The sequence below is a fragment of the Oncorhynchus mykiss genome, chromosome 6 (genome assembly GCF_013265735.2).
Source record: "Oncorhynchus mykiss isolate Arlee chromosome 6, USDA_OmykA_1.1, whole genome shotgun sequence".
Classification (NCBI taxonomy): Eukaryota; Metazoa; Chordata; class Actinopteri; order Salmoniformes; family Salmonidae; genus Oncorhynchus; species Oncorhynchus mykiss.
In genome coordinates this window covers 94,809,314-94,834,270 of record NC_048570.1, presented here as the reverse complement: position 1 = coordinate 94,834,270, position 24,957 = coordinate 94,809,314, and the positions used below count along the sequence as shown (strand labels likewise).

At 35.6% G+C, this 24,957-nt stretch overlaps 1 protein-coding gene across 1 annotated transcript in view; it reads left to right on the top strand.

Annotated features, from left to right (window-relative positions):
- The window catches only part of LOC110500983 (transient receptor potential cation channel subfamily M member 1-like), an 84,929-nt gene that overhangs the window by 19,815 nt on the left and 40,157 nt on the right, over positions 1-24,957 (top strand). Inside the window, exons 9-12 of the mRNA XM_036981647.1 lie at positions 7,880-7,952; positions 8,932-9,044; positions 11,256-11,426; positions 23,982-24,116. Of these exons, the coding sequence (XP_036837542.1) occupies positions 7,880-7,952; positions 8,932-9,044; positions 11,256-11,426; positions 23,982-24,116 (492 nt within the window). The remainder of the gene's footprint in view (positions 1-7,879; positions 7,953-8,931; positions 9,045-11,255; positions 11,427-23,981; positions 24,117-24,957) is intronic.

Here is a 24,957-nt window from a genome sequence, read left to right as displayed (position 1 = left end):
CATTGTTCTGCCCACCACTATGTCAACAACACCTGCACTACAAATCCCCAACAGCTGGAAGCCAGTCAGTCACAAGTACCTACCTACCTACCTACCTACCTACCTACCTACCTACCTACCTACCTACCTACCTACCTACCTACCTACCTACCTACCTACCTATCTATCTACCTACCTACCTACCTACCTATCTACCTACCTACCTACCTACCTACCTACCTACCTACCTACCTATCTACCTACCTATCTACCTACCTATCTACCTACCTACCTACCTACCTACCTACCTACCTACCTACCTACCTACCTACCTACCTACCTACCTACCTACCTATCTACCTACCTACCTACCTATCTACCTATCTACCTACCTACCTACCTACCTACCTACCTACCTACCTACCTACCTACCTACCTACCTACCTACCTACCTACCTACCTACCTACCTACCTACCTACCTACCTACCTACCTACCTATCTACCTACCTACCTACCTACCTACCTACCTACCTACCTACCTACCTACCTACCTACTTACCTACCTACCTACCTACCTACCTACCTAACTATCTACCTACCTACTTACCTATCTACCTACCTACCTACCTACCTACCTACCTACCTACCTACCTACCTACCTACCTACCTACCTACCTACCTACCTACCTATCTACCTACCTACCTACCTATCTACCTACCTACCTACCTACCTACCTACCTACCTACCTACCTACCTACCTACCTACCTACCTACCTACCTACCGCTACATAGGTTTACAGTCACACTGTAGACTAGGCCCACTTGTATTAATCAATCCCTCCCTTTCACTTAGACTGAATGACAGTCAACTACATTGCAGTATCTAACAGTCTGAATGACAGTCCACTACATCATAGTATCTAACAGTCTGAATGACAGTCCACTACATTACAGTATAAAACAGTCTGAATGACAGTCCACTCATTACATTACAGTATATAACAGTCTGAATGACAGTATATAACAGTCTGAATGACAGTCCATTACATTACAGTATATAACAGTCTGAATGACAGTCCACTCATTACATTACAGTATATAACAGTCTGAATGACAGTATATAACAGTCTGAATGACAGTCCATTACATTACAGTATATAACAGTCTGAATGACAGTCCACTACATTACAGTATATAACAGTCTGAATGACAGTCCACTCATTACATTACAGTATATAACAGTCTGAATGACAGTATATAACAGTCTGAATGACAGTCCATTACATTACAGTATATAACAGTCTGAATGACAGTCCACTACATTACAGTATATAACAGTCTGAATGACAGTCCACTCATTACATTACAGAATATAACAGTCTGAATGACAGTCCACTACATTACAGTATATAACAGTCTGAATGACAGTCCACTCACTACATTACAGTATATAACAGTCTGAATGACAGTCCATTACATCACAGTATATTACAGTCTGAATGACAGTCCATTACATTACAGTATATAACAGTCTGAATGACAGTCCACTATATTACAGTATATAACAGTCTGAATGACAGTCCACTCACTACATTACAGTATATAACAGTCTGAATGACAGTCCACTCACTACATTACAGTATATAACAGACTGAATGACAGTCCACTCACTACATTACAGTATATAACAGTCTGAATGACAGTCCACTACATTACAGTATATAACAGTCTGAATGACAGTCCACTCACTACATTACAGTATATAACAGTCTGAATGACAGTCCACTACATTACAGTATATAACGGTCTGAATGACAGTCCACTCACTACATTACAGTATATAACAGTCTGAATGACAGTCCACTCATTACATTACAGTATATAACAGTCTGAATGACAGTCCACTACATTACAGTATATAACAGTCTGATTGACAGTCCATTCACTACATTACAGTATATAACAGTCTGAATGACAGTCCACTCACTACATTACAGTATATAACAGTCTGAATGACAGTCCACTCACTACATTACAGTATATAACAGTCTGAATGACAGTCCACTCACTACATTACAGTATATAACAGTCTGAATGACAGTCCACTCACTACATTACAGTATATAACAGTCTGAATGACAGTCCACTCACTACATTACAGTATATAACAGTCTGAATGACAGTCCACTACATTACAGTATCTAACAGACTGAATGACAGTCCACTCACTACATTACAGTATATAACAGTCTGAATGACAGTCCACTACATTACAGTATATAACAGTCTGAATGACAGTCCACTCACTACATTACAGTATATAACAGTATGAATGACAGTCCACTACATTACAGTATATAACAGTCTGAATGACAGTCCACTCACTACATTACAGTATATAACAGTCTGAATGACAGTCCACTCACTACATTACAGTATATAACAGTCTGAATGACAGTCCACTACATTACAGTATATAACAGTCTGATTGACAGTCCATTCACTACATTACAGTATATAACAGTCTGAATGACAGTCCATTACATTACAGTATATAACAGTCTGAATGACAGTCCACTCACTACATTACAGTATATAACAGTCTGAATGACAGTCCACTCACTACATTACAGTATATAACAGTCTGAATGACAGTCCACTACATTACAGTATATAACAGTCTGATTGACAGTCCATTCACTACATTACAGTATATAACAGTCTGAATGACAGTCCATTACATTACAGTATATAACAGTCTGAATGACAGTCCACTCACTACATTACAGTATATAACAGTCTGAATGACAGTCCACTCATTACATTACAGTATATAACAGTCTGAATGACAGTCCACTACATTACAGTATTTAACAGTCTGAATGACAGTCCACTACATTACAGTATATAACAGTCTGAATGACAGTCCACTCACTACATTACAGTATATAACAGTCTGAATGACAGTCCACTCACTACATTACAGTATATAACAGTCTGAATGACAGTCCACTACATTACAGTATCTAACAGACTGAATGACAGTCCACTCACTACATTACAGTATATAACAGTCTGAATGACAGTCCACTACATTACAGTATATAACAGTCTGAATGACAGTCCACTCACTACATTACAGTATATAACAGTATGAATGACAGTCCACTACATTACAGTATATAACAGTCTGAATGACAGTCCACTACATTACAGTATATAACAGTCTGAATGACAGTCCACTCACTACATTACAGTATATAACAGTCTGAATGACAGTCCATTCACTACATTACAGTATATAACAGTCTGAATGACAGTCCACTACATTACAGTATCTAACAGACTGAATGACAGTCCACTCACTACATTACAGTATATAACAGTCTGAATGACAGTCCACTACATTACAGTATATAACAGTCTGAATGACAGTCCACTCACTACATTACAGTATATAACAGTATGAATGACAGTCCACTACATTACAGTATATAACAGTCTGAATGACAGTCCACTCACTACATTACAGTATATAACAGTCTGAATGACAGTACACTCACTACATTACAGTATATAACAGTCTGAATGACAGTCCACTACATTACAGTATATAACAGTCTGATTGACAGTCCATTCACTACATTACAGTATATAACAGTCTGAATGACAGTCCATTACATTACAGTATATAACAGTCTGAATGACAGTCCACTCACTACATTACAGTATATAACAGACTGAATGACAGTCCAATACATTACAGTATATAACAGTCTGAATGACAGTCCACTACATTACAGTATATAACAGTCTGAATGACAGTCCACTCACTACATTACAGTATATAACAGACTGAATGACAGTCCAATACATTACAGTTTATAACAGTCTGAATGACAGTCCACTACATTACAGTATATAACAGTCTGAATGACAGTCCACTCACTACATTACAGTATATAACAGACTGAATGACAGTCCACTCACTACATTACAGTATATAACAGTCTGAATGACAGTCCACTCACTACATTACAGTATATATCAGTCTGAATGACAGTCCACTACATTACAGTATATAACAGTCTGAATGAAGTGGGAAATTAGTCAGGTACAACTAGATATCATGGAGATGGATGGTTCCGTTGATTACAAACAGAGAATTGTAACCACGGGGGCCTGGTGGTGGAGCTATCACCAGGGCCTAGTGGTGGAGCTATCACCAGGGCCTAGTGGTGGAGCTATCACCAGGGCCTAGTGGAGGAGCTATCACGAGGGCCTGGTGGTAGAGCTATCACGAGGGCCTGGTGGTAGAGCTATCACCAGGGCCTTGTGGTGGATCTATCACGAGGGCCTGGTGGTAGAGCTATCACCATGGCCTGGTGGAGGAGCTATCACCAGGGCCTGGTGGAGGAGCTATCACGAGGGCCTGGTGGTAGAGCTATCACCAGGGCCTTGTGGTGGATCTATCACGAGGGCCTGGTGGTAGAGCTATCACCAGGGCCTTGTGGTGGATCTATCACAAGGGCCTGGTGGTAGAGCTATCACGAGGGCCTAGTGGTAGAGCTATCACGAGGGCCTAGTGGTGGAGCTATCCCCAGGGCCTGGTGGAGCTATCACGAGGGCCTGGTGGAGGAGCTATCATGAGGGCCTGGTGGTAGAGCTATCACGAGGGCCTGGTGATGGAGCTATCACAAGGGCCTGGTGGTGGAGCTATCACCAGGTTCTGGTGGTGGAGTTATCACGAGGGCCTGGTGGAGGAGCTATCACGAGGGCCTGGTGGTAGAGCTATCACGAGGGCCTAGTTGTGGAGCTATCACCAGGTTCTGGTGGTGGAGCTATCACTAGGGCCTAGTGGTGGAGCTATCACGAGGTCCTGGTGGTGGAGCTATCACGAGGGGCCAGTCATGGAGCTGCGACACGTAGCTCATTATCAGGGAATCTTTGGATTGGTTCGGTTCTGAAAAGTTTCAACAGACATAATTGTGCTATTAGCAGTGCGTTCCTTGCTGGCATGTGACAGGCCTGCAGTCTTATTGCATTTGGGATGGTCTGGGCAACAACAAGGACGATACTGTTATCTTACTAAGGGGGTTGTTAACTCTGAAGGACGTGTTATGTACTGCAGGGTGTGTCTGTGGTTTATAAGGACAGCTCCTGTTATTCAGAGACACAATTCACAATGAGAGGCTTCTGACTTCACTTAACATGCACACGCTCACACACACACACACACACACACACACACACACACACGCACACACACACACACGCTCTCACACACACACACACACACACACACACACACACACACACACACACACACACACACACACACACACACACACTGCTGACTGTCTCCCAGACGAGCGATAGAGTTGTGAACCGTGCTTGACCTTTGACACGTTCCCCAGTAATGCCTTTTAAAGACCCACTCCTTCATTTAACATAGAAGAAATGCCTGAAGAGAGAGTGCCATATGTCCTCAAAACACATTCACAATCATTAGTATAATATTAGTATTTATTATTCGTAGTATTTATTAGTGTTAGTATTTATTAGTCTTAGTATTTATTAGTATTAGTATGTATTAGCATTAGTATTTATCAGTATTTATTTGTATTAGTATTTATCAATATTAGTATTTATTAGTATAAGTATTTATTAGTATTAGTATTTATCGGTATTAGTATTTATTGGTATTAGTATTTATTAGTGTCAGTATTGATTAGTATTTATTAGTATTAGTATTTATCACTATTAGTATTTATTAGTATTTATTAGTATTAGTATTTATTACTATTAGTATTTATTACTATTAGTATTTATTAGTATTAGTATTTATTAGTATTAGTATTTATTACTATTAGTATTTATTAGTATGAGCGTTTCTGTCACATGAAAAACAAGAGACTAAAAAACAGAGCCGTGTTCTGAAGAAGCAAAAAAATCAAGTACAGGCCCTCCAAACGACACACTCCAAACGACACATTCCAAACGACACACTCCAAACGACACACTCCAAACGACACACTCCAAACGACACACTCCAAACGACACACTTCAAACGACACACTCCAAATGACACACTTCAAACGACACACTCCAAACGACACACTCCAAACGACACACTTCAAACAACACACTCCAAACGACACACTCCAAACGACACACTCCAAACGACACACTCCAAAGTATACACTTAACAGTATGCACTGTCACGCGGAATGACGCAGGAGAGGCAAAGCAGTTACGGGGAGTAAAACATTGAATTACAACGGAGACGAGACAGGAACCGCGTCAGAAACTAATACAAAACACAAAAACTATACAGCGTTGGAACAGAGCAGGAAACTGAGAGATATTAGGAGAGGAAATTAACAGATGATGAGTGAGTCCAGGTGAACAGAGAAGGAAACTGACAGATATAGGAGAGGAAATTAACAGATGATGAGTGAGTCCAGGTGAACAGAGCAGGAAACTGGCAGATGTAGGAGAGGATATTAACAGATGATGAGTGAGTCCAGGTGAACAGAGCAGGAAACTGGCAGATGTAGGAGAGGATATTAACAGATGATGAGTGAGTCCAGGTGAACAGAGCAGGAAACTGAGAGATATTAGGAGAGGAAATTAACAGATGATGAGTGAGTCCAGGTGAACAGAGAAGGAAACTGAGAGATATTAGGAGAGGAAATTAACAGATGATGAGTGAGTCCAGGTGAACAGAGCAGGAAACTGGCAGATGTAGGAGAGGAAATTAACAGATGATGAGTGAGTCCAGGTGAACAGAGCAGGAAACTGGCAGATGTAGGAGAGGAAATTAACAGATGATGAGTGAGTCCAGGTGAACAGAGCAGGAAACTGAGAGATATAGGAGAGGAAATTAACAGGTGATGAGTGAGTCCAGGTGAACAGAGAAGGAAACAGAGATATTAGGAGAGGAAATTAACAGATGATGAGTGAGTCCAGGTGAACAGAGCAGGAAACTGGCAGATGTAGGAGAGGAAATTAACAGATGATGAGTGAGTCCAGGTGAACAGAGAAGGAAACTGAGAGATATTAGGAGAGGAAATTAACAGATGATGAGTGAGTCCAGGTGAACAGAGCAGGAAACTGGCAGATGTAGGAGAGGAAATTAACAGATGATGAGTGAGTCCAGGTGAACAGAGCAGGAAACTGGCAGATGTAGGAGAGGAAATTAACAGATGATGAGTGAGTCCAGGTGAACAGAGCAGGAAACTGAGAGATATAGGAGAGGAAATTAACAGGTGATGAGTGAGTCCAGGTGAACAGAGCAGGAAACTGAGAGATATAGGAGAGGAAATTAACAGATGATGAGTGAGTCCAGGTGAACAGAGCAGGAAACTGGCAGATGTAGGAGAGGAAATTAACAGATGATGAGTGAGTCCAGGTGAACAGAGCAGGAAACTGGCAGATGTAGGAGAGGATATTAACAGGTGATAAGTGAGTCCAGGTGAACAGAGCAGGAAACTGACAGATATAGGAGAGGAAATTAACAGGTGATAAGTGAGTCCAGGTGAACAGAGCAGGAAACTGACAGATATAGGAGAGGAAATGAACAGGTGATAAGTGAGCCCAGGTGAGTCCAATAACGCTGAAGCGCGTGGCGAGGGAAGGCAGGTGTGAGTGATGATGGCAGGAGCGAGTGATGATGGCAGGAGCGTGTGATGGATGGCAGGAGCGTGTGATGGAGGGCAGGTGTGAGTGATGATGGCAGGAGCGTGTGATTGCAGGGTAATCTGGCGCCCTCGAGCGCCAGGGGGAAGGGAACAGCGGGAGCAGACTTGACATGCACTGAATCCCTGAAAAAGAGAGTTGACCTTTGACCCTTTACACGTGTCTTTGTTGTTGTTGTTCTTTCATGGGCCTGTTAGATCACTGTGTTTCGTATGGGCTCAGAGGGCCAGCAGGATATCGAGATGTCCATACTGACAGCCTTGCTCAAAGGTAACCTGGGAAGAACACTCCACTGTTCTTCTGCTCTTTTTCACTTCACACCTAACACCACTGACTGCAGAGAGAGGATATTTCTCACATACGCTGAGATTGAAACATTGGATTTGAATCCCAGCCATAGTCTATAGAACAGATGCATGCTGGGATTGAGACATTTGATTTGAATCCCAGCCATAGTCTATAGAACAGATGCATGCTGGGATTGAGACATTTGATTTGAATCCCAGCCATAGTCTATAGAACAGATGCATGCTGGGATTGAGACATGTGATTTGAATCCCAGCCATAGTCTATAGAACAGATGCATGCTGGGATTGAGACATTTGATTTGAATCCCAGCCATAGTCTATAGAACAGATGCATGCTGGGATTGAGACATTTGATCTGAATCCCAGTCATAGTCTATAGAACAGATGCATGCTGGGATTGAGACATTGGATCTGAATCCCAGTCATAGTCTATAGAACAGATGCATGCTGGGATTGAGACATTTGATCTGAATCCCAGCCATAGTCTATAGAACAGATGCATGCTGGGATTGAGACATTTGATCTGAATCCCAGTCATAGTCTATAGAACAGATGCATGCTGGGATTGAGACGTTTGATTTGAATCCCAGCCATAGTCTATAGAACAGATGCATGCTGGGATTGAGACGTTTGATTTGAATCCCAGTCATAGTCTATAGAACAGATACATGCTGGGATTGAGACATTTGATTTGAATCCCAGCCATAGTCTATAGAACAGATGCATGCTGGGATTGAGACGTTTGATCTGAATCCCAGCCATAGTCTATAGAACAGATGCATGCTGGGATTGAGACATTAGATTTGAATCCCAGCCATAGTCTATAGAACAGATGCATGCTGGGATTGAGACATTAGATTTGAATCCCAGCCATAGTCTATTGAACAGCTGTGAAGCGTTTCAAGGTTAAACCAAAAAGCCTTGTTGGTGTTTGATTGTAGGCACCAATGCCTCTGCCCCTGACCAGCTGAGTCTAGCCCTGGCCTGGAACAGAGTGGACATCGCTAGGAGCCAGATCTTCGTCTACGGTCACCACTGGCCCATGAGTGGCAGCGTAAGTCTATAAACAACTTGGGAAACACATGGGTACACAATGAACAACACCATGCTGGTCTAACAGGGTCTGATTCAGAGTTGTAATGAACAACACCATGCTGGTCTAACAGGGCCTGATTCAGAGTTGTAGTGAACAACACCATGCTGGTCTAACAGGGCCTGATTCAGAGTTATAATGAACAACACCATGCTGGTCTAACAGGGTCTGATTCAGAGTTGTAATGAACATCACCATGCTGGTCTAACAGGGCCTGATTCAGAGTTATAATGAACAACACCATGCTGGTCTAACAGGGTCTGATTCAGAGTTATAATGAACATCACCATGCTGGTCTAACAGGGCCTGATTCAGAGTTGTAATGTACAACACCATGCTGGTCTAACAGGGCCTGATTCAGAGTTGTAATGAACATCACCATGCTGGTCTAACAGGGCCTGATTCAGAGTTATAATGAACAACACCATGCTGATCTAACAGGGTCTGATTCAGAGTTGTAATGAACAACACCATGCTGATCTAACAGGGCCTGATTCAGAGTTGTAATGAACATCACCATGCTGGTCTAACAGGGTCTGATTCAGAGTTGTAATGAACATCACCATGCTGGTCTAACAGGGCCTGATTCAGAGTTGTAGTGAACAACACCATGCTGGTCTAACAGGGCCTGATTCAGAGTTGTAATGAACAACACCATGCTGGTCTAACAGGGCCTGATTCAGAGTTGTAGTGAACAACACCATGCTGGTCTAACAGGGCCTGATTCAGAGTTGTAATGAACATCACCATGCTGGTCTAACAGGGCCTGATTCAGAGTTGTAATGAACATCACCATGCTGGTCTAACAGGGCCTGATTCAGAGTTGTAATGAACAACACCATGCTGGTCTAACAGGGCCTGATTCAGAGTTGTAGTGAACATCACCATGCTGGTCTAACAGGGTCTGATTCAGAGTTGTAATGAACATCACCATGCTGGTCTAACAGGGCCTGATTCAGAGTTGTAGTGAACAACACCATGCTGGTCTAACAGGGCCTGATTCAGAGTTGTAATGAACAACACCATGCTGGTCTAACAGGGCCTGATTCAGAGTTGTAGTGAACAACACCATGCTGGTCTAACAGGGCCTGATTCAGAGTTGTAATGAACATCACCATGCTGGTCTAACAGGGCCTGATTCAGAGTTGTGGGAAGAACACCATGCTGGTCTAACAGGGTCTGATTCAGAGTTGTAATGAACATCACCATGCTGGTCTAACAGGGTCTGATTCAGAGTTGTAGTGAACATCACCATGCTGGTCTAACAGGGCCTGATTCAGAGTTGTAGTGAACATCACCATGCTGGTCTAACAGGGTCTGATTCAGAGTTGTAGTGAACAACACCATGCTGGTCTAACAGGGTCTGATTCAGAGTTGTAGTGAACATCACCATGCTGGTCTAACAGGGCCTGATTCAGAGTTGTAGTGAACATCACCATGCTGGTCTAACAGGGCCTGATTCAGAGTTGTAGTGAACAACACCATGCTGGTCTAACAGGGTCTGATTCAGAGTTGTAGTGAACAACACCATGCTGGTCTAACAGGGCCTGATTCAGAGTTGTAGTGAACATCACCATGCTGGTCTAACAGGGCCTGATTCAGAGTTGTAATGTACATCACCATGCTGGTCTAACAGGGTCTGATTCAGAGTTATAATGAACATCACCATGCTGGTCTAACAGGGCCTGATTCAGGGTTGTAGTGAACATCACCATGCTGGTCTAACAGGGCCTGATTCAGAGTTGTAGTGAACATCACCATGCTGGTCTAACAGGGCCTGATTGTAATGAACATGGGTCTGATTCAGAGATCAGATAAGCATGTGCAACTTGACCTTTGACCTAAATCACTCATTGGCATCAGTGTGTTAGAGTAAAGTTTGCACAATACGGCTTAAATAGAGTTCAGCTTGCAGACCTCAAGTCAGACCAACTGCCCATATTCCAAAAAGGCATCAAATTCCCTAAACACAGTGCACTACTTTTGTCTAGAGCCCTATTGGACTTGGTCAAAACTAGTGCGCGATATAGGGTATAGGTTTCCATTTGGGACACAACCTGAAGCTCTAACCAACGGTGATGGTGAGACAACAACTTCCACTGCAGGTACTGCAACAGCTCCATGTAAACTGGGTCAACAAGGGGCTTTCATCCCTCCTGTGTTACCTTCCAGGCGGCCAACGCCACGGCATCCCAGGAGAAGACCAAGAGCCCGGTCCCAGTCCGCGGTGGAGGTGGTGGGGCAGGGAAGGGCAAGGCCAGGGTCAAGAAGGGCAAAGGAGGCAAGGCCAAACCTGAACCTCCGGAAGAGACGGACCCCAGGAAGCTGGAGCTACGCAACTGGGTAAATCAATAACCAATACACTATATTCAACCCTCAAACATATCAATACACTATATTCAACCCTCAAACACATCAATACACTATATTCAAACACATCAATACACTATATTCAAACATATCAATACACTATATTCAACCACATCAATACACTATATTCAACCACATCAATACACTATATTCAAACATATCAATACACTATATTCAACCACATCAACACACTATATTCAAACATATCAATACACTATATTCAACCACATCAATACACTATATTCAACCACATCAATACACTATATTCAAACACATCAATACACTATATTCAAACACATCAATACACTATATTCAAACATATCAATACACTATATTCAACCACATCAATACACTATATTCAACCACATCAATACACTATATTCAAACATATCAATACACTATATTCAAACATATCAATACACTATATTCAACCACATCAATACACTATATTCAACTCTCAAACATATCAATACACTATATTCAAACATATCAATACACTATATTCAAACCTCAAACACATCAATGCACTATATTCAAACACATCAATACACTATATTCAAACACATCAATACACTATATTCAAACATATCAATACACTATATTCAAACATATCAATACACTATATTCAAACATATCAATACACTATATTCAACTCTCAAACATATCAATACACTATATTCAAACATATCAATACACTATATTCAAACATATCAATACACTATATTCAACTCTCAAACATATCAATACACTATATTCAAACACATCAATACACTATATTCAACCCTCAAACATATCAATACACTATATTCAACCACATCAATACACTATATTCAACCCTCAAACACATCAATACACTATATTCAAACATATCAATACACTATATTCAAACATATCAATACACTATATTCAACCATATCAATACACTATATTCAAACACATCAATACACTATATTCAACCACATCAATACACTATATTCAACTCTCAAACATATCAATACACTATATTCAAACATATCAATACACTATATTCAAACATATCAATACACTATATTCAACTCTCAAACATATCAATACACTATATTCAACCACATCAATACACTATATTCAACCCTCAAACACATCAATACACTATATTCAAACATATCAATACACTATATTCAAACATATCAATACACTATATTCAACCATATCAATACACTATATTCAAACACATCAATACACTATATTCAACCACATCAATACACTATATTCAACTCTCAAACATATCAATACACTATATTCAACCACATCAATACACTATATTCAAACATATCAATACACTATATTCAACCACATCAACACACTATATTCAAACATATCAATACACTATATTCAACCACATCAATACACTATATTCAACCACATCAATACACTATATTCAAACACATCAATACACTATATTCAAACACATCAATACACTATATTCAAACATATCAATACACTATATTCAACCACATCAATACACTATATTCAACCACATCAATACACTATATTCAAACATATCAATACACTATATTCAAACATATCAATACACTATATTCAACCACATCAATACACTATATTCAACTCTCAAACATATCAATACACTATATTCAAACATATCAATACACTATATTCAAACCTCAAACACATCAATGCACTATATTCAAACACATCAATACACTATATTCAAACACATCAATACACTATATTCAAACATATCAATACACTATATTCAAACATATCAATACACTATATTCAAGCATATCAATACACTATATTCAACTCTCAAACATATCAATACACTATATTCAAACATATCAATACACTATATTCAAACATATCAATACACTATATTCAACTCTCAAACATATCAATACACTATATTCAAACACATCAATACACTATATTCAACCCTCAAACATATCAATACACTATATTCAACCACATCAATACACTATATTCAACCCTCAAACACATCAATACACTATATTCAAACATATCAATACACTATATTCAAGCATATCAATACACTATATTCAACTCTCAAACATATCAATACACTATATTCAAACATATCAATACACTATATTCAAACATATCAATACACTATATTCAACTCTCAAACATATCAATACACTATATTCAAACACATCAATACACTATATTCAACCCTCAAACATATCAATACACTATATTCAACCACATCAATACACTATATTCAACCCTCAAACACATCAATACACTATATTCAAACATATCAATACACTATATTCAAACATATCAATACACTATATTCAACCATATCAATACACTATATTCAAACACATCAATACACTATATTCAACCACATCAATACACTATATTAAACTCTCAAACATATCAATACACTATATTCAAACATATCAATACACTATATTCAAACATATCAATACACTATATTCAACTCTCAAACATATCAATACACTATATTCAAACACATCAATACACTATATTCAACCCTCAAACATATCAATACACTATATTCAACCACATCAATACACTATATTCAACCCTCAAACACATCAATACACTATATTCAAACATATCAATACACTATATTCAACCATATCAATACACTATATTCAAACATATCAATACACTATATTAAACTCTCAAACACATCAATACACTATATTCAACCCTCAAACACATCAATACACTATATTCAAACATATCAATACACTATATTCAAACATATCAATACACTATATTCAAACATATCAATACACTATATTCAACCACATCAATACACTATATTCAACCCTCAAACATATCAATACACTATATTCAACCTTCAAACACATCAATACACTATATTCAACCCTCAAACATATCAATACACTATATTCAAACATATCAATACACTATATTCAACTCTCAAACATATCAATACACTATATTCAAACCTCAAACATATCAATACACTATATTCAACCATATCAATACACTATATTCAACCTTCAACCATATCAATACACTATATTCAACCATATCAATACACTATATTCAACCATATCAATACACTATATTCAACTCTCAAACACATCAATACACTATATTCAACTCTCAAACACATCAATACACTATATTCAAACATATCAATACACTATATTCAACCCTCAAACATATCAATACACTATATTCAACTCTCAAACACATCAATACACTATATTCAAACACATCAATACACTATATTCAACCCTCAAACATATCAATACACTATATTCAAACATATCAATACACTATATTCAACCCTCAAACACATCAATACACTATATTCAAACACATCAATACACTATATTCAACCCTCAAACATATCAATACACTATATTCAAACATATCAATACACTATATTCAACCATATCAATACACTATATTCAACTCTCAAACACATCAATACACTATATTCAAACATATCAATACACTATATTCAACCATATCAATACACTATATTCAACCTTCAAACATATCAATACATTATATTCAACCCTCAAACACATCAATACACTATATTCAACCATATCAATACACTATATTCAACTCTCAAACACATCAATACACTATATTCAACTCTCAAACATATCAATACACTATATTCAAACATATCAATACACTATATTCAAACATATCAATACACTATATTCAACCATATCAATACACTATATTCAACTCTCAAACATATCAATACACTATATTCAAACATATCAATACACTATATTCAACCCTCAAACATATCAATACACTATATTCAACCATATCAATACACTATATTCAAACATATCAATACACTATATTCAACCCTCAAACACATCAATACACTATATTCAACCATATCAATACACTATATTCAACCATATCAATACACTATATTCAACCATATCAATACACTATATTCAAACATATCAATACACTATATTCAACCATATCAATACACTATATTCAACTCTCAAACATATCAATACACTATATTCAAACATATCAATACACTATATTCAACCCTCAAACATATCAATACACTATATTCAACCATATCAATACACTATATTCAAACATATCAATACACTATATTCAACCCTCAAACACATCAATACACTATATTCAACCATATCAATACACTATATTCAAACATATCAATACACAATATTCAAACATATCAATACACTATATTCAAACATATCAATACACAATATTCAAACACATCAATACACTATATTCAAACACATCAATACACTATATTCAACCACATCAATACACTATATTCAAACATATCAATACACTATATTCAAACATATCAATACACTATATTCAAACATATCAATACACTATATTCAACCATATCAATACACTATATTCAAACACATCAATACACTATATTCAACCACATCAATACACTATATTCAACTCTCAAACATATCAATACACTATATTCAAACATATCAATACACTATATTCAAACATATCAATACACTATATTCAACTCTCAAACATATCAATACACTATATTCAAACACATCAATACACTATATTCAACCCTCAAACATATCAATACACTATATTCAACCACATCAATACACTATATTCAACCCTCAAACACATCAATACACTATATTCAAACATATCAATACACTATATTCAACCATATCAATACACTATATTCAAACATATCAATACACTATATTAAACTCTCAAACACATCAATACACTATATTCAACCCTCAAACACATCAATACACTATATTCAAACATATCAATACACTATATTCAAACATATCAATACACTATATTCAAACATATCAATACACTATATTCAACCACATCAATACACTATATTCAACCCTCAAACATATCAATACACTATATTCAACCTTCAAACACATCAATACACTATATTCAACCCTCAAACATATCAATACACTATATTCAAACATATCAATACACTATATTCAACTCTCAAACATATCAATACACTATATTCAAACCTCAAACATATCAATACACTATATTCAACCATATCAATACACTATATTCAACCTTCAACCATATCAATACACTATATTCAACCATATCAATACACTATATTCAACCATATCAATACACTATTTTCAACTCTCAAACACATCAATACACTATATTCAACTCTCAAACACATCAATACACTATATTCAAACATATCAATACACTATATTCAACCCTCAAACATATCAATACACTATATTCAACTCTCAAACACATCAATACACTATATTCAAACACATCAATACACTATATTCAACCCTCAAACATATCAATACACTATATTCAAACATATCAATACACTATATTCAACCCTCAAACACATCAATACACTATATTCAAACACATCAATACACTATATTCAACCCTCAAACATATCAATACACTATATTCAAACATATCAATACACTATATTCAACCATATCAATACACTATATTCAACTCTCAAACACATCAATACACTATATTCAAACATATCAATACACTATATTCAACCATATCAATACACTATATTCAACCTTCAAACATATCAATACATTATATTCAACCCTCAAACACATCAATACACTATATTCAACCATATCAATACACTATATTCAACTCTCAAACACATCAATACACTATATTCAACTCTCAAACATATCAATACACTATATTCAAACACATCAATACACTATATTCAACTCTCAAACATATCAATACACTATATTCAAACATATCAATACACTATATTCAAACATATCAATACACTATATTCAACCATATCAATACACTATATTCAACTCTCAAACATATCAATACACTATATTCAAACATATCAATACACTATATTCAACCCTCAAACATATCAATACACTATATTCAACCATATCAATACACTATATTCAAACATATCAATACACTATATTCAACCCTCAAACACATCAATACACTATATTCAACCATATCAATACACTATATTCAACCATATCAATACACTATATTCAACCATATCAATACACTATATTCAAACATATCAATACACTATATTCAACCATATCAATACACTATATTCAACTCTCAAACATATCAATACACTATATTCAAACATATCAATACACTATATTCAACCCTCAAACATATCAATACACTATATTCAACCATATCAATACACTATATTCAAACATATCAATACACTATATTCAACCCTCAAACACATCAATACACTATATTCAACCATATCAATACACTATATTCAAACATATCAATACACAATATTCAAACATATCAATACACTATATTCAAACATATCAATACACAATATTCAAACACATCAATACACTATATTCAAACACATCAATACACTATATTCAACCACATCAATACACTATATTCAAACATATCAATACACTATATTCAACCATATCAATACACTATATTCAAACATATCAATACACTATATTAAACTCTCAAACACATCAATACACTATATTCAACCCTCAAACACATCAATACACTATATTCAAACACATCAATACACTATATTCAACCCTCAAACATATCAATACACTATATTCAAACATATCAATACACTATATTCAACCATATCAATACACTATATTCAACTCTCAAACACATCAATACACTATATTCAAACATATCAATACACTATATTCAACCATATCAATACACTATATTCAACCTTCAAACATATCAATACATTATATTCAACCCTCAAACACATCAATACACTATATTCAACCATATCAATACACTATATTCAACTCTCAAACACATCAATACACTATATTCAACTCTCAAACATATCAATACACTATATTCAAACACATCAATACACTATATTCAACTCTCAAACATATCAATACACTATATTCAAACATATCAATACACTATATTCAAACATATCAATACACTATATTCAACCATATCAATACACTATATTCAACTCTCAAACATATCAATACACTATATTCAAACATATCAATACACTATATTCAACCCTCAAACATATCAATACACTATATTCAACCATATCAATACACTATATTCAAACATATCAATACACTATATTCAACCCTCAAACACATCAATACACTATATTCAACCATATCAATACACTATATTCAACCATATCAATACACTATATTCAACCATATCAATACACTATATTCAAACATATCAATACACTATATTCAACCATATCAATACACTATATTCAACTCTCAAACATATCAATACACTATATTCAAACATATCAATACACTATATTCAACCCTCAAACATATCAATACACTATATTCAACCATATCAATACACTATATTCAAACATATCAATACACTATATTCAACCCTCAAACACATCAATACACTATATTCAACCATATCAATACACTATATTCAAACATATCAATACACAATATTCAAACATATCAATACACTATATTCAAACATATCAATACACAATATTCAAACACATCAATACACTATATTCAAACACATCAATACACTATATTCAACCACATCAATACACTATATTCAAACATATCAATACACTATATTCAAACACATCAATACACTATATTCAACCATATCAATACACTATATTCAACCACATCAATACACTATATTCAAACATATCAATACACTATATTCAAACACATCAATACACTATATTCAACCGTCAAACACATCAATACACTATATTCAAACATATCAATACACTATATTCAACCATATCAATACACTATATTCAAACATATCAATACACTATATTCAAACACATCAATACACTATATTCAACCACATCAATACACTATATTCAACCATATCAATACACTATATTCAACCACATCAATACACTATATTCAACCATATCAATACACTATATTCAACCATATCAATACACTATATTCAACCATATCAATACACTATATTCAACCATATCAATACACTATATTCAACCCTCAAACATATCAATACACTATATTCAACCACATCAATACCCTATATTCAACCATATCAATACACTATATTCAACCATATCAATACACTATATTCAACCATATCAATACACTATATTCAACCATATCAATACACTATATTCAAACACATCAATACACTATATTCAACCATATCAATACACTATATTCAAACACATCAATACACTATATTCAACCATATCAATACACTATATTCAACCATATCAATACACTATATTCAAACATATCAATACACTATATTCAAACACATCAATACACTATATTCAACCACATCAATACACTATATTCAACCACATCAATACACTATATTCAAACATATCAATACACAATATTCAACCACATCAATACACTATATTCAAACACATCAATACACTATATTCAACCACATCAATACACTATATTCAACCATATCAATACACTATATTCAACCATATCAATACACTATATTCAACTCTCAAACATATCAATACACTATATTCAACCACATCAATACACTATATTCAACCATATCAATACACTATATTCAACTCTCAAACATATCAATACACTATATTCAACCACATCAATACACTATATTCAACCACATCAATACACTATATTCAACCCTCAACCACATCAATACACTATATTCAACCACATCAATACACTATATTCAACCACATCAATACACTATATTCAACCCTCAACCACATCAATACACTATATTCAACCACATCAATACACTATATTCAACCACATCAATACACTATATTCAACCATATCAATACACTATATTCAACCACATCAATACACTATATTCAACCACATCAATACACTATATTCAACCACATCAATACACTATATTCAACCACATCAATACACTATATTCAAACATATCAATACACTATATTCAACCACATCAATACACTATATTCAACTCTCAAACATATCAATACACTATATTCAACCATATCAATACACTATATTCAACCATATCAATACACTATATTCAACCACATCAATACACTATATTCAACCACATCAATACACTATATTCAACCACATCAATACACTATATTCAACCACATCAATACACTATATTCAAACATATCAATACACTATATTCAACCACATCAATAACCTATATTCAACCCTCAACCACATCAATACACTATATTCAACCACATCAATACACTATATTCAAACATATCAATACACTATATTCAACCATATCAATACACTATATTCAACCATATCAATACACTATATTCAACCATATCAATACACTATATTCAAACACATCAATACACTATATTCAACTCTCAAACATATCAATACACTATATTCAACCACATCAATACACTATATTCAAACATATCAATACACTATATTCAACCATATCAATACACTATATTCAACCATATCAATACACTATATTCAACCATATCAATACACTATATTCAACCATATCAATACACTATATTCAACTCTCAAACATATCAATACACTATATTCAAGCACATCAATACACTATATTCAACCCTCAAACACATCAATACACTATATTCAACCACATCAATACACTATATTCAACCACATCAATACACTATATTCAAACATATCAATACACTATATTCAACCACATCAATACACTATATTCAACCATATCAATACACTATATTCAAACATATCAATACACTATATTCAAACATATCAATACACTATATTCAAACATATCAATACACTATATTCAACCATATCAATACACTATATTCAACCACATCAATACACTATATTCAACCACATCAATACACTATATTCAAACATATCAATACACTATATTCAACCACATCAATACACTATATTCAAGCACATCAATACACTATATTCAACTCTCAAACATATCAATACACTATATTCAAGCACATCAATACACTATATTCAACCATATCAATACACTATATTCAACCCTCAAACACATCAATACACTATATTCAAGCACATCAATACACTATATTCAACTCTCAAACATATCAATACACTATATTCAACCATATCAATACACTATATTCAACCCTCAACCACATCAATACACTATATTCAACCACATCAATACACTATATTCAACTCTCAAACATATCAATACACTATATTCAACCCTCAACCACATCAATACACTATATTCAACCACATCAATACACTATATTCAACCACATCAATACACTATATTCAACCATATCAATACACTATATTCAACCATATCAATACACTATATTCAACCACATCAATACACTATATTCAACCATATCAATACACTATATCCAACCATATCAATACACTATATTCAACCACATCAATACACTATATTCAACCATATCAATACACTATATTCAACCATATCAATACACTATATTCAACCATATCAATACACTATATTCAACCATATCAATACACTATATTCAACCACATCAATACACTATATTCAACCACATCAATACACTATATTCAACCATATCAATACACTATATTCAACCACATCAATACACTATATTCAACCATATCAATACACTATATTCAACCATATCAATACACTATATTCAACCACATCAATACACTATATTCAAGCATATCAATACACTATATTCAACCCTCAAACACATCAATACACTATATTCAACCACATCAATACACTATATCATATAATTTCTATCTGAAGCAGTTATGTACAGGGTAATGCAAGTCAACTCTTATAATTCATATTTTAATGAGTACTTATTCTTCCTGAACCGTGGCGTCAGGGTTTACCCACCTTTCATTACCACGACAACAACACTGATATTAAAGGTGTTTTATATTTATTTACACACTTTAAGGTTGGAATAATACTGGGAAATGTACCAAAAAATATATATGATAATGCCCTTTTAGTGTACAGAGCTGTTTGAAAAGACCGCCTGAAAATTCAGCCTGTTTTGGTGTGATGGAGTTTTTGGCCTGTCGTGTGACATCACCAGGTGGTAACTGAGTTCATAGACCAATAAGAAAGAGAGTTCCCAAACCTCTCAGTCAATAACAGCAAGTATTCAGTTTTCCCCCTCCCCACTCAGACCACTCCCAGACAGTCCTCGCTAAATTCTAGCGTTTGAAATTACTCTTTGCTAAGAAGCTAATTTTGTTCATTTCTGATAATTTTTTGATCAACTTATTGTTACCCAGAAATAATTTGATATTGAGAAAAAAAAACGGCTGTATTGGACCTTAACGTTCTGTAATGCTGCCCCCTGCTGGACAGACCCCACTTATCAGTGGTGGTAATCCATAGCCTTACTGTCTCCTCTACTGTCTTCCTGGTTCCTCCAATACTGTAGGTGAACTCTCTGGAGCAGGCCATGATGGATGCCCTGGTGCTGAAGAGGGTTATGGCACTTCTTAGGGCTAGGGGTCCCGGTAGCGGGATTAACTTCTGGTGAAACTGGAGGGCGCACAATTCAAACAAATAATCATAAAAATGATGGATAGTAAGCATTTATGTACATACAAGTGTCTTATATCAGTTGAAAGCTTAAATTATTGTTAATCTAACTGCACTGTCTGATTTCCGGTAGCTGTCACAGCGAAAACATGCCATGCGATTGTTTGAGGATGGCGCCCAATATCAAAATATTTTTCCACCTGCACAGGTTTCATAAATTCACAAAAAGCGATTAAATGTTCACTTACTTTTGGAAAATCTTCCTCTGATTTGTCATCCAAAGGGTCCCAGCTTTAACATGTAGTGTCGTTTTGTTAGATAAAATCCTTCTTTATATCCAAAAAGTCAGTTTAGTTGGCGCCATCGAGTAATCCACTTGCTCAAAATGCAGAGGAAGGAATCTGAAAATCTACCCCTAAACTTTGTTTCAACAAGTCAAAATACGATTCTATTAACTCCTCAGATCCCTAAAATGTAATCAAACTATAATATTTCTTACAGAAAGAAGTATGTTCAAAAGGAAACCGATTTTAGCAGGTGCGTCCTGTCTTCATGGCGCGCAAACACGAATTTCCAAGACCGTGTCACTGTACTAAAATGGATATTTCTTATTTATTTTGGAAGTTACAAGCCTGAAACCTTGAACATAGACTGCTAACACCCTGTGGAAGCCATAGGAATTGCATCCTGGGAGCTAATTTGCAATATGCCCTTATACTAGCCATTCTAAGAGGATGGTCTCTCAACAACAACAAAAATCCGGTTGTTTTTTCTTTGGATTTTCTCCTACCATATCTATTGTGTTATATTGTCCTACATTATTTTTTACATTTCTACAAACTACAAACCAATTATATGCATATCCTGGCTTCAGGGCCTGAGCAACAGGCAGTTTACTTTGGGCCTGAACTCCAGGAAGTTTACTTTGGGCACGTCATTCAGAGAGGGAGTGGAGAGAAAAAAGGGACATAGCCCTAAGAAGTTTCATGTGTTTCTCTACTGTAGGTGAACTCTCTGGAGCAGGCCATGATGGATGCCCTGGTGCTGGACAGGGTGGACTTCGTCAAGCTGCTGATAGAGAACGGTGTCAACATCCACCACTTCCTCACCATCCCTCGTCTGGAGGAACTCTACAACACGGTGAGACAGACAGACAGACAGACAGACAGACAGACAGACAGACAGACAGACAGACAGACAGACAGACAGACAGACAGACAGACAGACAGACAGACAGACAGACAGATAGATAGATAGATAGATAGATAGATAGATAGATAGATAGATAGATAGATAGATAGATAGATAGATAGATAGATAGATAGATAGATAGATAGATAGATAGATAGATAGATAGATAGATAGATAGATAGATAGATAGATAGATAGATAGATAGATAGATAGATAGATAGATAGATAGATAGATGACTTTTTGATTTCTCCTAAATGAAAACTTTCTTAACAGGGTTGGGGTCAATTCCATTTCTGTTAACTTCCAGAATTGATTTAAGTGGACTTGACCCCAACCTTGCTTCTAAATACATGTTAGTAGTATATACATGAAGATCCATGAAGTATATTGTTGAGAATTAGATTTTTACAAAACCAGATCAATACATCTGATGCAAATCATTGCCACTGTGTTTTCTGTGTTGAATTTCATTTATGATTACAGAATCAATATTTTGGGGGATGTCTTTCAAAGAACAGGTTCATAATGCCCTTTCCATAATCCAAAGAAAACTAGAGAGAGAGAGAGAGAGAGAGAGAGAGAGACAGAGAGAGAGAGAGAGACACAGAGAGAGACAGAGAGAGAGAGAGAGACAGAGAGAGAGAGAGACAGAGAGAGAGAGACAGAGAGAGAGAGACAGAGAGAGAGAGAGACAGAGAGAGAGAGACAGAGAGAGCGAGAGAGACACAGAGAGAGAGAGACAGAGAGAGAGAGAGAGACAGAGAGAGAGAGACAGAGAGAGAGAGAGA